This window comes from Aristolochia californica, unplaced genomic scaffold (genome assembly GCF_029961685.1).
Source record: "Aristolochia californica isolate CCGP_79_NKW_82.1479 unplaced genomic scaffold, dmAriCali1.0.hap1 SCAF_2, whole genome shotgun sequence".
Taxonomy (NCBI): domain Eukaryota; kingdom Viridiplantae; phylum Streptophyta; class Magnoliopsida; order Piperales; family Aristolochiaceae; genus Aristolochia; species Aristolochia californica.
Window position 1 is genome coordinate 36,328,984 of NW_027181881.1, and position 16,404 is coordinate 36,345,387.

General features: G+C 37.1%; 1 protein-coding gene across 1 annotated transcript in view; it reads left to right on the plus strand.

The window, feature by feature from the left end:
- The first annotated feature begins 1,629 nt into the window (after window positions 1-1,629).
- The window catches only part of LOC137955557 (structural maintenance of chromosomes protein 5), a 72,487-nt gene continuing 57,712 nt past the window's right edge, over window positions 1,630-16,404 (plus strand). Inside the window, exons 1-6 of the mRNA XM_068802555.1 lie at window positions 1,630-1,884; window positions 1,974-2,151; window positions 2,242-2,395; window positions 3,312-3,385; window positions 3,793-3,942; window positions 10,741-10,845. Of these exons, the coding sequence (XP_068658656.1) occupies window positions 1,844-1,884; window positions 1,974-2,151; window positions 2,242-2,395; window positions 3,312-3,385; window positions 3,793-3,942; window positions 10,741-10,845 (702 nt within the window). The 5' untranslated portion in view covers window positions 1,630-1,843. The remainder of the gene's footprint in view (window positions 1,885-1,973; window positions 2,152-2,241; window positions 2,396-3,311; window positions 3,386-3,792; window positions 3,943-10,740; window positions 10,846-16,404) is intronic.

Here is a 16,404-nt window from a genome sequence, read left to right on the forward strand (position 1 = left end):
GTGTGGTGATTGGAATAGAGGAATAGAAATAAGGTTAAGGCATTGGGTGGTAATTTTGACTTGGTGGTGAGGTGGCTTGAGGAGGGTGAGTGGGGTAACATTTTGAAGAAAATCTGTAGTAGAGGAAAATGGTGGGGTGTTTGGCTTGGAAAAATAGAGTGGTGGTGAAAACTTACTAAAAAAATATTTTGTTGAGGTTTCCAGATTCATTGCTTGTTGAGGGGAAGGATGTCTTGCAACCCTTGCTTCTATGAAGGATTGAAACATGCTTGTTAGGTGTTGCACTTATCTTTCAAAAGTAGGGATCTTTTTTCCTAATATATATGGACTAAACTTGTGAGTAGCAACAATCTCATGTTGTTGTTATTGTTCATTGCATCTTGTATTCACTTTAGCTAAAAACAAAGTGGGAGAGAAGTTAGGGAGGTTGAAAGATAAAATGTTAGAAGAGAAAATAAGAGAGAGAGGTTTGTTACTCTTTAGACAAGGATATGGATTTTTTTTGTGAATGAGTGTTGTAGAATTTAGGACTCTATCACATTGATCTTGAGCAAAGGAGGGAGAGAAAAAGAAGAAGAAGAGGAAGAAGGAAAGAAGAGAGAAAGGAGAAAGAGTTTAGAGTTCGACTACCAAAAGAAGGGAGAGGAGAGCTTGAACGATTTTGAGAAAAGAGGAGAGGATTTACCTCTTAGCCAAGGGTCTCTATTTATAGTTTTAGAGAGTATGTTATAATGATTACAATGCCCTTATGTTATAATCTTTATAAGAGAAAAGACATAAATAGGCATATATATTGTCAACTAACTACATCTTCATGCTATTTTTATGAAAACTTTTCTGTTTACCAAGATGCCACTTCTTGGAAGTGTGGGCTTTCTTCCATGGACGTGTGGGCTTGAACCCATCTTCTAACAAGTGTAAACCAAATGGGACTCTAGAATGGGGTGAAATATATAAAGTATGATGGATAAATAATTTTTAGGGTTTTAGGTAACGGGGAAGGGAAAGGGATGCTACGTCAAATGGACTCATTGAAGAAAGATTTTTTTTTGAAGGACTAACCTTTATTGCTTCTAATTTTGATATCTCACCTTAAATCTTTTTTAGTTGTTTTATTTGTTTTATTTTGCAGCAAGACCCAAGTTGACTCCAATGGGGATATACTTTTATATCTCGATTTAACCTTGAACTATCTTTTCATGTAGATACCTTTTTAACCCTTGGCTCTATGTAGGTGATATCTTCCTTCTTCCTTCTTCTTGGTATTTGATGTCCTTCTTTATTGTTTTTTCTTTGCTTATTATCTTGGGTTCTTTTGAGAAAAAACATTTTGTATTCTACCAGTTTGCGTTAAGAAAGTGGTGACAAAACAATGCCTAACTTGCTAAGAGTAATTAGTGCTTTGGAAAAAAAATACTAATTTAACCTGAAAAATAGTAATTTTTTCTATCAATCTGTGATTTGCTGAGAAAGATAAGTGATTCAATAGGTGATTGACCTTACAAAAAATAGTGTCTCAGTGACGTCGTTGATTCCATTTCCTTTGGTTAAAAATGGTAAACAAAAATAATATGTTGACATCGCTTGTCCTTTTCGAACAACGTTGTTCGGACGTGATCCGGACTCTTTTTTAGGCGCAAGCAGCAAACCCAAAAATAAAAAACGTCCCGTCGCTAGGTGTTCGATTTCGCGCCATTTCTTTCCCTCCTTTCGCACTTCACACTCGTCCTCGCTGTGTCTTTTCTTCTCTTACGCTCTCTTCTGAATGAAGTATAAATTCACCTTCACTGTTGCCGGTCTAGATATCCGCCGTTAGCCGCCAAGGATATTGGTAGAGTATCCAATGGCCCGAAGGGCCGCAAAGCTCCCCAAATTTGAGCACAGGTGGCACTACTGTTAGGGTTTTAATTCAAAGTTGTCATTTTTCATTTTGATAATGTTTATCAATTTTACTGAAAAAAATGTCGATTCAGGGGCGAGGATGATTTTTTACCCGGAACCATCTTCGAGATCGAGCTCCACAATTTCATGGTCTTTGATCGCTTCATATGCAACCCAGGCCCAGGTTTGAACCTCATTACTGGTCCGAATGGCTGTGGGAAGAGTTCTGTTGTTTGTGCAATCGCCCTTGGCCTTGCTGGAGAACCCCAGGTTGTGAAATTTCACTGGCACGCGAACATGCTTTTATGGAATTGAAACTTCCCAAGTGATTTTGACTGTATTCATGGCCAATGTATGTAGGTACTTGGGCGGGCCACGAATGTTGGAGCTTATGTAAAACGGGGAGAGGATTCAGGTTCAATAAGAATTACACTTATAGGTGATTCCGTTGGGCAAGTAACCAGCATTATGAGGAAGATAGATGTTCTAAACAAGTCGGACTGGTTTGTTAACGGTACGATGTAACTGAACTCACTGCTTATTTACCGCTGTTTCAATTTACACGATCTCATATTTTATCCCCTCAGTAAGGATAGTTGCGAGTTTGCTAATTCTGCCAGTTTTGGGCAACCACTAAAACGACAGTTTCCCACGCTTTTTGGAAATTTCTCTAAATATGCTCTGACAGAGATATAAAGGTCAATGGATTTACTGAAGAAACAGTGTTTAAGCAAGTTTAACAGGTGCTGTCATTTACAGTGTGATTTAGTCATCTGCCCTTTCGCTGACAAAATGGCGAAATTAAATCTGCTAGGGTACGTGAGTGGTCTTATGTCATCTTTATCCTAAGAAAAGCCTTTTGATGTGTTTATGAAGTCTTTTTAGTTGTGTTTTGTTGGTGACTTTTGAATTATTATTTAAGGAGACTATGGAGAAAATTTTGGTTGTATAGAAAAATTATATTTTTGGCATTTGTGCCTTATAGCAGTAAGAAAATGATGGTTTATGCTTGTCAACTATAAGCAGCAAGTTATGATGGCAAACACACAGACATGTGACCAAAGAAACTTGTGTTATTAAATATTTCAAAAGAATATTTGAAACAGCAGCAAGGATGTTTTACTTATTGTTGTGAGGATTCTAATTTCTGTAAATGGCTGGCTAGGCTTGAAGAATTCATAATTTTAATATGGATCTTCAAGGTAAGAGCTGGTATTCAGGATGAAGTACTAGTTGTCCCTGTGCTTACCCTTCTCTTGCTGCCATAGAAATAAAAATCAAATTTCTATTAGTCTGGGGGCTCTAGATATTTTAGCCAGTAATTCAGATTCTTTTGCTGTGATCTTTACCCTCTCTTTTGTATCATGTATGGTTGTACTTGACTTAAAAAATGTATATTTAAAAAGCATTGGCTTTGTCGCTTTATTCAGGTAAGCAGGTGGCAAAACGGGATGTAATTGATGTCACAAAGAGATTCAATATACAAGTGAACAATTTGACTCAGGTGAGTTTACAAACCCATGGTTTAATTGCAGAGTTTCTTTCAAAATAATTCTTTAGTCACATATGTTTGTTCTGAAGGTAAAAGGGCTTACTTTTGGTTTGTCCAATGACGTGCTAGGCAGGATATAACTGTGGTGTGTCAATTGGTAGTGTAAATAAAATTTCAGAACCCTTTATGGGCTTTGATGAACCCTTTTCCATTGAGAATTTCCTGAACGTCATCCTCCTTAAATTACCAAGATAAATATCTTTTTTGAGTTTTTCTGCTTATTTATTTGCTACTGATTATAATTGAAAAATCTTGGGGGGGGGGGGGGGGGGGGGAGGAGGGTGTAAACAGGTATGACTTTTTAAAACTCAAAATCTGCTTTCTATTTTAAATTTTGGTTGTGTGTTTTTTCCCCATAGTTTTTACCTCAAGACCGGGTCTGTGAATTTGCTAAGCTAAGTCCCGTGCAACTGCTGGAAGAAACTGAAAAAGCTGTGGGCAATCCTGAGCTACCCGTTCAGCACTGCTCACTTGTTGAAAAAAGCTGTGAACTAAAGAAACTTCAAACGGTGAGCCTCTCTGTCTGCTTCTATTATATGTTTTGGGGGTTTCTTTTGAATCTGTTAACTGAAACCTGGTTGGATCCGTGTATCACGAGTATCTCTTTCATGCTTCTGTAATATGAGTGGTAGAAATATGGTCTCTAGGACCTGGAAACTGATTTCCGCTATATTTTAAACCTACTATCAGCAGGTTTTTAGTTTCTTCTTTTTGACATACAATTCATATATGCGGTTCAGACTTTTCAAAAAACTGTTCAGCAAAACCCATTTTCAGCTTCTTCAAAAACTAAGCTTGCGGAAAAGTCTAACGATATATGCTATATCAGTACATGTACCTATGAATGTCAACATCTTTGTTTACATGGTGTCAAATTTGATGAAGATGCAATACTGGAGGTGGGACAAGGAAAAGAGAGAAAATAAAACTTGCAACAAAAAGAGAGGGTTGTAACTGTCCAGTTTGTCTCCTCTCTTATATTTCTATTAATTTAATGATTATAGAGATTGACTAGATTGTCCTTCATCTTTTACTGCCCTTAGTTCACATGTTTAAAAGATAGATGTGAAAAGATGAAGAATAAAAGAATAGAAGAAGGAAAAGATAGAGGAAAAATATAGAGAAGAGAGAACTCGCTGTTTGAGAAAGCACGAGATAAGGTCCAAAAATTCACCCCCCTCATTTTATTCATGACTTAAGTGACTTAACTACAAATTACATAATTGTTCCTCTAGACCATAACTTCCTAACTACATATTTGGATGACATGTAATTTGAAACATAGTCTCCTAACGAATTTCTAATCTAATTGACCTAACTATTAAGAAAATACAACACATTTAAAATGACCAAAATGCTCTTACTTGATATTTAATACTCCCCCTCAAGCTGAAGCATATATGTCTTGAAGACCTAACTTGTCACAAAATATCTTAAACTCACTTTTACCCAATTCTTTGGGTAAAGATATCGCTATGATGGTCACAGATCGAGCACAAGGGGTAACAACTTTCTTCCTCATTATAATATCTCAAATAAAATGACAATCGTCTATATGTTTTCGTTCATGGAACACAAGATTGTTTGCAATGAAAATAGCCACTTGGTTGTCACAATTCATGGTCATGGAGTTTGCACTATGAGGTTTAACTTCTGGAGAAAATGAGTTATAACTGAAATTAGTTCACTGACACTGTGTGCCATAGCTTTGTGTTCAACTTCGGAACTTGACAAACCACCACATTTTGTTTTTTATTCTTCAAGCTGAATAAATTTCCATCCACAAATACACAATACCCAGTAGTTGACTTTTTATCCAGCTTAGATCCTACATAGTCTGTATCTGAAAAAGCCTCTGTAAATGACTATGAGGCTAAAAAAAATCTTTTTCCAGGTGACCCTTTTAAGTACTTTAAAATTCTTTGAGTAGTTTCCAAATGGACTCTATGTGGATACTCCATGAATTGACTCAATCTCACTTACAACAATGAAATATCAGTGTGTAACTGTGACATAAATTAACCTCCCAACCAATCTCTGACACATTGTCTTATCCTTGAGATCATCACTACTTTCATTGTGAAGATTATGACCAACCTCCATTAGTGTTTCTATAGGTTTAGTACTTGATAAACCATATTTTTGTAAATTTGTAATATATTCTCTTTGCATTAAGACAATTTCTACCTTACTTCGAGCAACTTCTATACCAAAGTAGTATTTTAGCAAATCCAAATCTTTGGTTTGAAGTGTTTAGCTAGATGCACTTGCACCTCTTCAAGTTCCTTTTTGTCACTTCTTGACATAATACTATCATCAACACACACAAGCGATATCATTGTAATTGGAATCTTATTCCTAATCAGCCAATTCCTTGGCTGATAAATTGGCTAAATTTGGAACCTCCCAACAATCTTTCATTGTTTGGGAAGGCTTCCCCCCTTGTAATCTTGCTCGTTTGAGCTTTTGATTTAATAAAATTCAGCATGATTTCAAAATAAAAAATAAAAAATAAAAAATACACAAGCAATACTACTCCGAATTCTATTTTCATAACAAAAAGTGAGTGATCACAATGACTAAGAGAGATTGACTACCTATTGAACTTCTCAAACTGTGCCCTAGGACTTTACTTGAGTCCATAAATTGTCTTCTTTTATTTGACACCTTCCCAGACTCCCCTGAGCAACATACCCTAGACCATGTACACCTCTTCCTCCACATCAGCCTATAAGAAGATATTTTTAATACCTAGGTGGAATAGTGGCTATTTTGATTAACTGCTACAAATAAAAGAATTTTGATGGAGGTCAATCTAGCAACAAGTGAGAAAGTTTCAAACACATCGACACCATATTCTGAGTATATCCCTTAACTACCAACCTGGCTTTATATTTGTCATGAGACCCATCTGCTTTATATTTCACATTATACACCCAACGACAACCCACAATTGTAGCATCAGAAGATGGTATACACATTTGATTCTCTTTCTTGTCATTTAAAAAAAATTGTATCGTCTTTGTCCGCCTGTGCAATTCTCTTTTTAGTGCAAGAGGCCTTGATATCTCCTCAATGGAAGTAAGGTGAGTCTTTATTTCTTTATAAAAATTATGAAATATATGGAATACTTCTGATTTCCCCTGTCTGATATACACCCAATTAGAATGATTGGAATCATCAATAAACAAAACAACGTACTTATCACCAAACATATTAGGGACAAGACAATCTCCTTATATCAGAATGTACCATTTCAAACAAAACCACTACTTCTTGTTCGACTCAAGGGAAGCAAAGCTCGATGATGCTTCCCAAGTTGTCATGACTTACACTGAAACAATAAATTGGATGACAATTCTTGAAGTAGTTGGATCATTTTCTTTAGGGGAGGATATCCTGACCGTAGATGCCACTGAAACGGTTAAACAGTAGCAAGGAAAACAAATGGTGTCTGTTGTAATAAATCTTCTAAGTGATATAGTCCTCATCTCTCATGCACAAAATCAATCATCCTCCTTGCTATGAAATCATAAAATACAATGATTATATGATAGAATGTTACTGACCAATTCATAGTTTTTGTGAGCTGACTGACTGATGACAAATTAAGTGGAAACTTAGAAGCAAACAATATAGACTCTAAGGACAGAGATGATGTAGGCTTGATATCCACCACGCCATCAATAGAAGACACAAACCCATTAGCTAGAGTAACATGTTTAAAAAGAAGAGGATGGATGAAAACTTGTAAATAGGTTGACATATCTTACATGTATGAGGAGGTACTTATGTCAAAAACCTAGGATGGACCTGGACTCATAGAAAGAGCAGAAGTACCTGAATTGGCAAATGTAGGTAGAGCTATATATGCAGAGGAGTATACAGATGTCAACTAAGCTATTCTTTGTGAAAGCTGTTGAAGTTCATTAGGAGAGCCAGAGATAATACCAGCTGCTCAGCTAGAAGATGCATCACTGCTGTCCCGAATAACAAAATTGACCCATGTTGGTTTTCCAAACTTATCCTAGTACTTATCAGAGAAATGGTTGGTGCGCGCACAATGCACACATTTTCTGGCCTCGACATCTACCAAATCCATCACAGCCTCTACCTCTACTATATCCACGACAACTTCTCACAAAGTCTGATCTCCCTTGAGTATTAAGTGCAGATGCTTCAACCTCTTTAGATCCCTTGCTATATCTTGATGTTATTGCCATCTCTGCATGTATTACTTAACGAATGCTTTAGGGAGTGCTAGAATATCATCTAATGCAGTAACTAGGCTCGGACTGCATCAAAGTCTGGTCCCAAACCATCCAGAAACTTCACTGCATGAATTTGTCCTGTTGCTTTATGGGCTCTTTTTCATCTGTAGTGAAAGGGTGAAAAACACTAATTTCCTGTAAAAGTACTCTGTAATTCGTTGCAATACTTAGTCACTGTTCTTTCACCTCTTTTTGGATCAAATAGTTTGGTATGAAACTCATAGACTCTAGAAAGATTGCTCTCTTGCTCATACAATGCTTCAAGGGATACCCATATTTCTTTAGTTGTCTTGCAATTCATAATTTGGCTCTTCAACTTAGAGTCTATGTTGGTCAGAAGCAGGTCATAACTAGGCTATCCTCCACTTCCAATCATTTGTAATTGGAATCGGTGGATCTTCCCTAATAAATTTAGACTTTCTTTTAGCTTTTAGGTAAATGTGCACAAACTTAGACCAACTTAGATGGTTTTGGCCATTCAACCTTTTTGTAGTGATAACAGCAGTGTCTTTCCTATAAGAACTTTCAAGCTCCTTCATAGGAGTTATTTTCTCTCCTGAATCAGCCATAACTGCCAAGAACAAACACCACAACTGCCGTGATTATCAATCTGAAAAACACTGTCCGTGTTGGCAGTGTGGGTCCCACTTAAGTAAAAAATTAGGGTTTTTAAATGCAACACTTCAAGCTGAGCATGATCATTTACATCAACATCCAATAGCACCACTAAGCGTGATGTTACTACTGCTGCTGCATGGAAAACTAGTGCTTCGAATTTACATTTCCGAAGTCAGCTCAATGATGGAGAGGCCTTTGACATATGCCAATTAATTCGTGAAATTGATTTTTTAGAGTCTGGAGAAACGTGCAAGATAGAATGATCTGGATGCTGTCTGCAAAATTGCATATTCTCGGTCTCCTCGGCTTACCAGCATATTAACAAGTGGACTGCTAGTCTTGTTGATCATGAGGCTGCTATTCCTTGGAGACTTTCTGCCCCCTATGAAATCAAAATTTTCCTTTGGAGCACCTACTTAAACAAAATACTCATGGTGGACGACCTTCATAGAAGAGGCAACTTCAATTCTAGCATCCTTTGTCCACTTGGCAGTGATGCCGATGAAAGTGTCACCCACCTTCTCCTTCATTGCCCATATGCATGGCGGGTTTGATCCTCTCTGCTAAACTGCATCAGTCGTCAAGTTTGTCTTCTAAAGGATCTCATTGGCACTTGCCGAATGCTTTTAGGGATTAACATCCCTAAATTGGGAAAAGTCCTCTCGAAGTGTCTAGCACATATTGCATGGTGCCTTTGGAAAGAAAGAAACAATCAAAGATTTAGTTGCAAGTTTGGCCGTATTGATGAGGTCACTAGTTCTATCATTGGGCAAGTTTCCTCCTGGCTTCACACTAGAAAGGAATTTGCTTGTTTGTCGAACGTTCCCCTGTGCATCAATTGGCTTACAGTGGTGAAAATGGCTGCCCTCTCTAGGCACCCCTTATGATTGAATGGCAACCTCCTTCATTCTCCCTCAAGTTTAATTTTGGTGGCAGTGCTCTTAGCAACCTTGGTTTGGCTGGTTTTGGTGGCGTGTTTCGAGACATTGATGACACCCCCCTCATCACTTATTTGGGCCATTGGGAATATTTTATTCCACTTCTGTTGAGCTCTCTGCCCTCCTCCATGGACCTTACTTATCAAGGGTGACTGAAAAGTGGTGGTTGGCTGGTGCTCCTTTGCTTTCGAGCCCCCTTGGCGACATTGAGATGTTTTTCATGAAATTTCTGATATTGCTTTTGTAATTTTATGTTCTTGGTCTCTTAGATCTACAAACTCCTTCGCTGACAATTTTGCTAAGCAATGAGCCTCCCTCCAATCCCTTGTTGTAAAGGGAAGTCTCCCTTAGTTTGTTTTCTTTACTGAAACAAAAGTTCATCCTTTTTTAAAAAAAAAATCCAGTAGCACCAATTAATATCCTAAAATAGTCACGAAACTTCAAAACTTTGCTGATGTCAGTCTTGTTGAGGATGATGCAGATTCAAGACAAGACTGGGGCCTTGTGCACGCTTCAATTGGGAGAAATCCTAAGTCACAACCTTCTTGGGGCACTAATCAAGCATATATATGCTCAATAGCGAGTATACACCATTAACACTAGGATTATGGCACAAATTAGATGACAAAAATTGAACCTTGACTTCCAGTCAACAATAAATCCTGAAACTCCCTTTTCCAGAGAACAAAGATGTCAAATAAAAAGGAAAAGAAAGATTTATAGACCTTGATTTAGGACCTTTTGCTCTAATGCCATGTGAAAAGATAAAAAATAGTTGAATGGAAGAAGGAAAAAGATAAAAGAATGAGAGAGAAGATAGAGAAGAGAGAACTCGCTGTTTGAGAAAGCACATGGTTTGGTCCAAAAATTCTACCCCCTCCCTTTTATGTTCATGACTTAAGTGTCTAGTTCAAATTACATAATTGCTCCTCATCACTTAAAACACAATAACTTCATAAATACACATCTAAATGGCTTGTAATAGGAAACATAGAATCCTAACAAATGTCTATCTAACTGACCCAATTACTGAGTAATACAGCACTCATAAAATGACCAAAATGCCCTCACTTGATATTTAATAACAGAGCTACCCTAATTACTGTCTAGACATATCCATCGACTTCTAATATTAACTACAAGATGACACAATGGCCATTCTACCCCTGGACCTCATAATGTCTAAAATACCCTTACTAAAAAATATATGAATGCGGATTAGTATTTGAAAGCCATGGTTAGATGGAAAAGGTGGGACATGCATATTGAGTGAGCTGGTTAGAAGATTCAGAACTGTCAGCTGTAATAATGCGAATATTTTATTGTGACACTTGTTTTATGAAATGGATTCTGACACTGTTCCAGGAATTTGGCAACAAGACATATGAAACTGATAACTGAGATATTGATCTGCTTGAAATCCTTTTTCTGTATATGGGACCTTTTAGTGACTGATATAAATTCTTACTCTGCTTTACAGACTGTTAAGCAAAATGGAGATACTCTAAATCAGTTGAAAGCGCTTAATGCTGAGCTGGAAAAAGATGTAGAACGTGTTCGTCAAAGAGAATTGCTTCTTGAAAAGGTCAGTACATAGATTATTCTCATAGATATAATTTTATCCCATGAACAGAAACAATAGCAGTAATTGCTAGAATTCATTTTAAAATCATGAATACCTTAGCCCCTAAGGTACTTAAATTACCAGATTCAGGTAAAACATTTTTAATCGAAACTGATTTAATGAGTGCTAATGTAGCAACTCCTCGGATGATCAATTGGGATGAAATTCAATTCCCAACCCATTGGACCATTCCTCAGGCTGTTCCTCCCAAGCCTCCTAGTAAATCAAGACATTGATCAAATCATTCAATCCACAGATGGTGATGTGGTAATAAATTTCAAGGAAAGAGCTCCATATAGAGTCTCGCTTTCATCTTCTTCTAGGTATTCCAATGTAGGACAATCATCCAGAATACAAAAAGTAGATGAAAAATTTTCCTTCAAAGATGATTCCTCAATTCAAGGAATTAAAATATCAGACACCCAGATACCTCATGGGGTCTATCGACAAAGGGATAATGAGAGAACATCTCCAACCCCCAGTGAATTGACTGGATTCAATCTGTAGCCTTCGATTCTTACGAATATTCATGGGTAAGAGAATATTTTTATCCACCCGAATTTAAGGTGGATCGTCAAGCAATAGAGGCTGAATGTTTCCATCCTAACAATCTCCATTTTTCGGAGATGGTTCTGTAAAGTTGGGTCAAAGGCCTATCCCAAAATGACTAGCCAACTTAGGAAACCTCTTTCCCAGCTAATAAACTCAAGATCTTTGTACTCAGTAATCCATGTGGGACTATTCCTTAACACCCCCCCTCACGTGTAGACCCTCTTTTGTGGCTCTACAAGTGGATAATTTAGGAGTAGGCAGTTTAGGTGTAGGCCCTCTTTTGTGGCTCTACAAGTGGATAGTTTAGGTATAGGCCCTCTTTTGTGGCTCTAAAACTAGATACTTTTTAGGTGTAGGCCCACATATGACCTACTCTGATACCATGTAAAGTTGGGTCAAAGGCCTATACCAAAATGACTAGCCAACTTAAGAAACCTCTTTCCCAGCTAATAAACTCAAAATCTTTGTACTCAGTAATCCATGTGGGACTATTCCTTAACAAGTTCTTTGATACTTCTGGGACGGAACAAAGGACACAATTGTCTACCAAATTCTATACCTATTTGGAGACCAATAGGGTTATATTACCATTTGTTACCTGGTTCAAGACCCACAAATGGAAATAGGAATCTCCCGTAGTGACAAAAGATCACAAACCTATCGAAGTTTCATCCATCTCTACCCTTGCTAGAGATTGGACACTTCAATCAAGGGTTCAAATCAAATCAGTACATCCCCTTACTGATCCCTCAAAGCTTGAATTTCCAAGCACTTCTTCTGATCCGAAGAAACCAGTTGAGGCTGTTGCCTTTGTTCATCCTTAAGGACAGGACAAATTCGAAAACAAAATAATTTTACCAATTTGAATATTCAAACAATAAGTCATCAATTAAACAGAATAGAAGATTTCATAGAGGCCTTAGATCACATCAGAATTGCTGATCTTTCCTCTAAAAAAATACCTTTACTTAAAGATAACAAACCCTAATCACCAGTTCCAATTAAGAACTTTAAAACTGATAATAATGAGGACTATATCTCTGAATTGTTGACTCTACTGAAAGGTTTAAGCATTAATACAGTCGAACGACAGGAAGATGATGCGATACCACAACCTCTGATATTCCTTCCTCTTCACAGCTGGGAGATATCTCAATTGATATTGATCTTGATCCTGATTCTGATCCTGCATCACAGTTAGGATTAACCAACATCAAGAAAACTGAAGGAATTTTTCAGACAAAGATGGAAGAACCAAGTGTTCATATATTAGATTATGAAAAGAAATCAAAGCACCAATGGGATGCGCGTCATAAGTTCTATTACCATAGGCCTACACCTCAGGACCTATTGTACGAAAAAAATTTCTATATAGATTAAAAGCCTAACGATGGTCGATCTATATACGAATGGAATTTGGATGGATTATCCGAATACCAAATCTTCGAATTATGTCGAAGAATGTTAATGTACAATACCATTTGTTGGCAACATAAAAATTCCGATCAGAGTATTGCCGAAATGATTACTGTAGGGTTTTCAGGAGCCTTGAAAGGTTGGTGGGATAATGTTCTCACTGCTAAACAACAGCAGGAGACCTATTCCTCAGGAAAAATTATTAAGACTGAATCAGGACAAAACCAACTTGGGGATGAAGATGCAGTCTATACACTCATCTCTTGTGTCCTACATCATTTTGTAGGCAGTCTTACTTCCCAAACCGACAAGGGAAGAGAAGTGTTGCAAAACCTTCGATGTTGTACCCTTAGTCATTTTTTATGGTACAAAGATGTCTTTATTACCAAGGTTATGCAACGTGCAGATGCCAATAATGAATATTGGAAAGCCAAATTGATCGATGATTTACCTACTTTCTTTGCTGCCTAAGTTAGAAAGAAATTAGGTAACAAGGTAAGAATTATCAACTACCAAAATTACACATATGGCCACCTAACCAGCGCTATTGTCCAAGAAGGTCTGACTTTAAACTCCAAGCTCAACTTAAAAAACAAAATTTTACTGGAAAAAAAGAGCTAGAAGAATTTTGAGAACAATTTGCCTGTAAACAGAACAGCCATTTCCCCATCAAAGGAAGGGAAAAGGTAAAAATAATTATGATGCTCCCTATTCCGAAAAGTGTAGGAAATATCATAAACAAAAGTCTCATAAACAGACTTTTCCAGAATCCAAACGACCTCCTCCTTGAATTACCAAAATAGACACCCCTAGATAAGAGGACAATCGTCTGCTACAAGTGTAGTAAATTAGGCCACTATTCCAATTGGTGTAAAACCAAAGAGAAAAACAGCTTGACATTGATGAAGGATTAAAAATCCAGCTGGCTAAAATTCTCTTAAACTCTGATTCTGAGGATAATAATCCATATTATTCCTCCAGTAGCGAATCAGATGATGAGCAAGAATGCAGTTGCTCTAATCTTAATCATCTTAAATCTATTGCTAAAATGCACCAGATAAATGTTCTCACCCAAGATCAACAACAATCTCTAGAGAACATAGATCAAGAGGAAGATCCTCTTTTCTCAAAAAAAAAAAAAAAAAAAAAAAAAAACAAGAGGAAGATCCTCTTATGAAAAGATATTTAATTAAAACAGGAATTACTTACAAGTCGTACAAGTAGGGAAGCACAAACACACTGAACTAGCAACCTTGGAAACAATCGCAAACTCCAAGTGATGCCTTCATAAATAATTCAAACCTCCTTATATAGAAGGAACAAGGCTAAAAATAGAAAGATGAATTTGATAACATTTCAAATCCACCAATAGAAAATAAGATAAGTGCCTCTATTATTGACGCGGCTGATAAGATCCTCCATAATTGAGGACAACTGGATAATTCTGGGCATTGAGATAAGAATTGGCCCAAAACTTCTCGATGTGATTGACAACCTTCAACTTTTTACTGTTAAGGCAGCTACATTCTTGATCCCATAAAAAAAGTATCAACTGCATGTGGCCGACCAAGTATGCTGACAGTGTTATGGCTGATGCGACATACATACCAACTATTGCCTGAAGGATAAGATTTCCTTTTGCTGATTGGACCTCTTTCGGCTAACGGATAAGCTTCCATATGCTCTTTGGAGTCTGTGGTTGACATTGAAAACTTGAAAAACAAATATCAAAGCTTCTTTTTAGATTTTGATTCCATCATGTGGATCATTGTCTCCATGTAATCCACAATTGTGGGTTCATCGTCATTAGGTTGGCTGTCTAGAAGTGACTCAGCTTGATGATTATCATTTTCGTCTTCTTCTTCTTCTTCTTCTTTGTCTTCATTTGCTCTAGATTGGGCCGATGTTGACATTGCATCAGTAATAGGCTTGGAATATGAGGGTTTGCCTTCATTGCAAAGATCGTACAGGGAATCCTTCATTGGTTCCAAAAGCTTGCTCATTAGCTCGGCTTCCGAAATATTCGGATATTGAACTCTTAATTGAGTTTTGTAATGAATGAACAAATTTTTTGGGTCATAATAGACCTCCGGGATTTTTGGTCCCAATAAATTCTCATTATGGAGAATAGGAGAATTAATTTATGCAAGTTTTGTATCAACATATGAAAATTTTTTCCACCACCTTACATGAAAGGTTCTCTGCAAGATTGGAAGTCCTTTGTTGAAGGATGTGGTACGGTCCCATCTCTAGATCCAAGGGATGGCGAAAATCATGAAGAATATGAATAAATCTGCACGTGAGGGGATTTTCCGCTGAGCTTTAAGCTCAGGACTGGATTTAGTCCAAAATTTGAATTGAGCACCTCCATGGGTGGCCCAAATTTTGTCCACCAATTAAACACCCAGTTGGGCAAAGGTAATGACCTTTTTAGAACATCCTTGGCCCATTGAAAAAACTAGGAATGCCTATGATTTGGGTTTAGATAATAGAACGCATTGGACCATACATCAATATAGTCCCAATAATTAAATTTCTTTTCATTAGGAAGAGCCAGAGATTTGGCCAGATCAAATTGTCTCCATGATGTGGGATGCATAAATTTTTGTATAGTACATTTACTATACGCTTTGGGGCTATGCTATTTGTTGGTATTACTCTGTGTATGATGCACTAAAATTGAATTGACATGGGCTAAAATTGCCTCATATGTATACCATCATTTTCCTGATCGAATGAGGCAAAAGGCTTCTCCAAGCCATTTCTGCATCATTTCCCATGGATCCAGGGTACCATCCAATTCCTCTTTATTGAGGATCAAAATTCTTTCCGTATGAGGAAGAGTAATATACTCTGGTTCTGATTCTAGTGTCTCTTTATATGACACAGGGTTTTGCCCTTTGTATTCTTGGAGGAATTTCCTCTGCCTTGATTGTTGCGGCCTCGACTTCGATTTGAACCACTTCCTCTAATTGGGAGTGGATTACCCCTTCCGGGGTTAACCATGATTTAAATTACCCTGTAAAAATTCACGGGTTAAAAAATCAGGTAAGGAGTTTAATTCTCCCTTGATATGTTCAATATCAAAATCAAAGGTGCTTAATTCCGCCTGCCATCTAGTAAAGATTTGCTTGGATGCAAGATTTTTAACATCCTTTTTGAGAAATGATTTTGCTGCAGAACAATCAACTCCGAGCAAGAATTTTTTATTTAATAAATCATCTTGGAATTTAGAAATGCACTTAATAATGGCAATAATTTCTTATTTAACAATAGAATAATTGATTTGTGCATTCTTCCATGTTCTAGAAGTAAAGCGGACAAGTTCTTCTTTTTTACTAATTGGATTAATTTGTTTTAAAAGGCCACCATAACCTTTATGGGAGGCATCGGTTTCAACAATCTTCTGATATGAAGGATTAGCCAAGTTAAGACAAGGAAGTTGTTTAACTTTGGATTTAATCAATTGCACTGCTTTGGTGTGTTTATCAGTCCATGACTCAGGTTTCTTTCTGAGTCGGTTATATAATATTGCTGAATCTTGGGCAATGT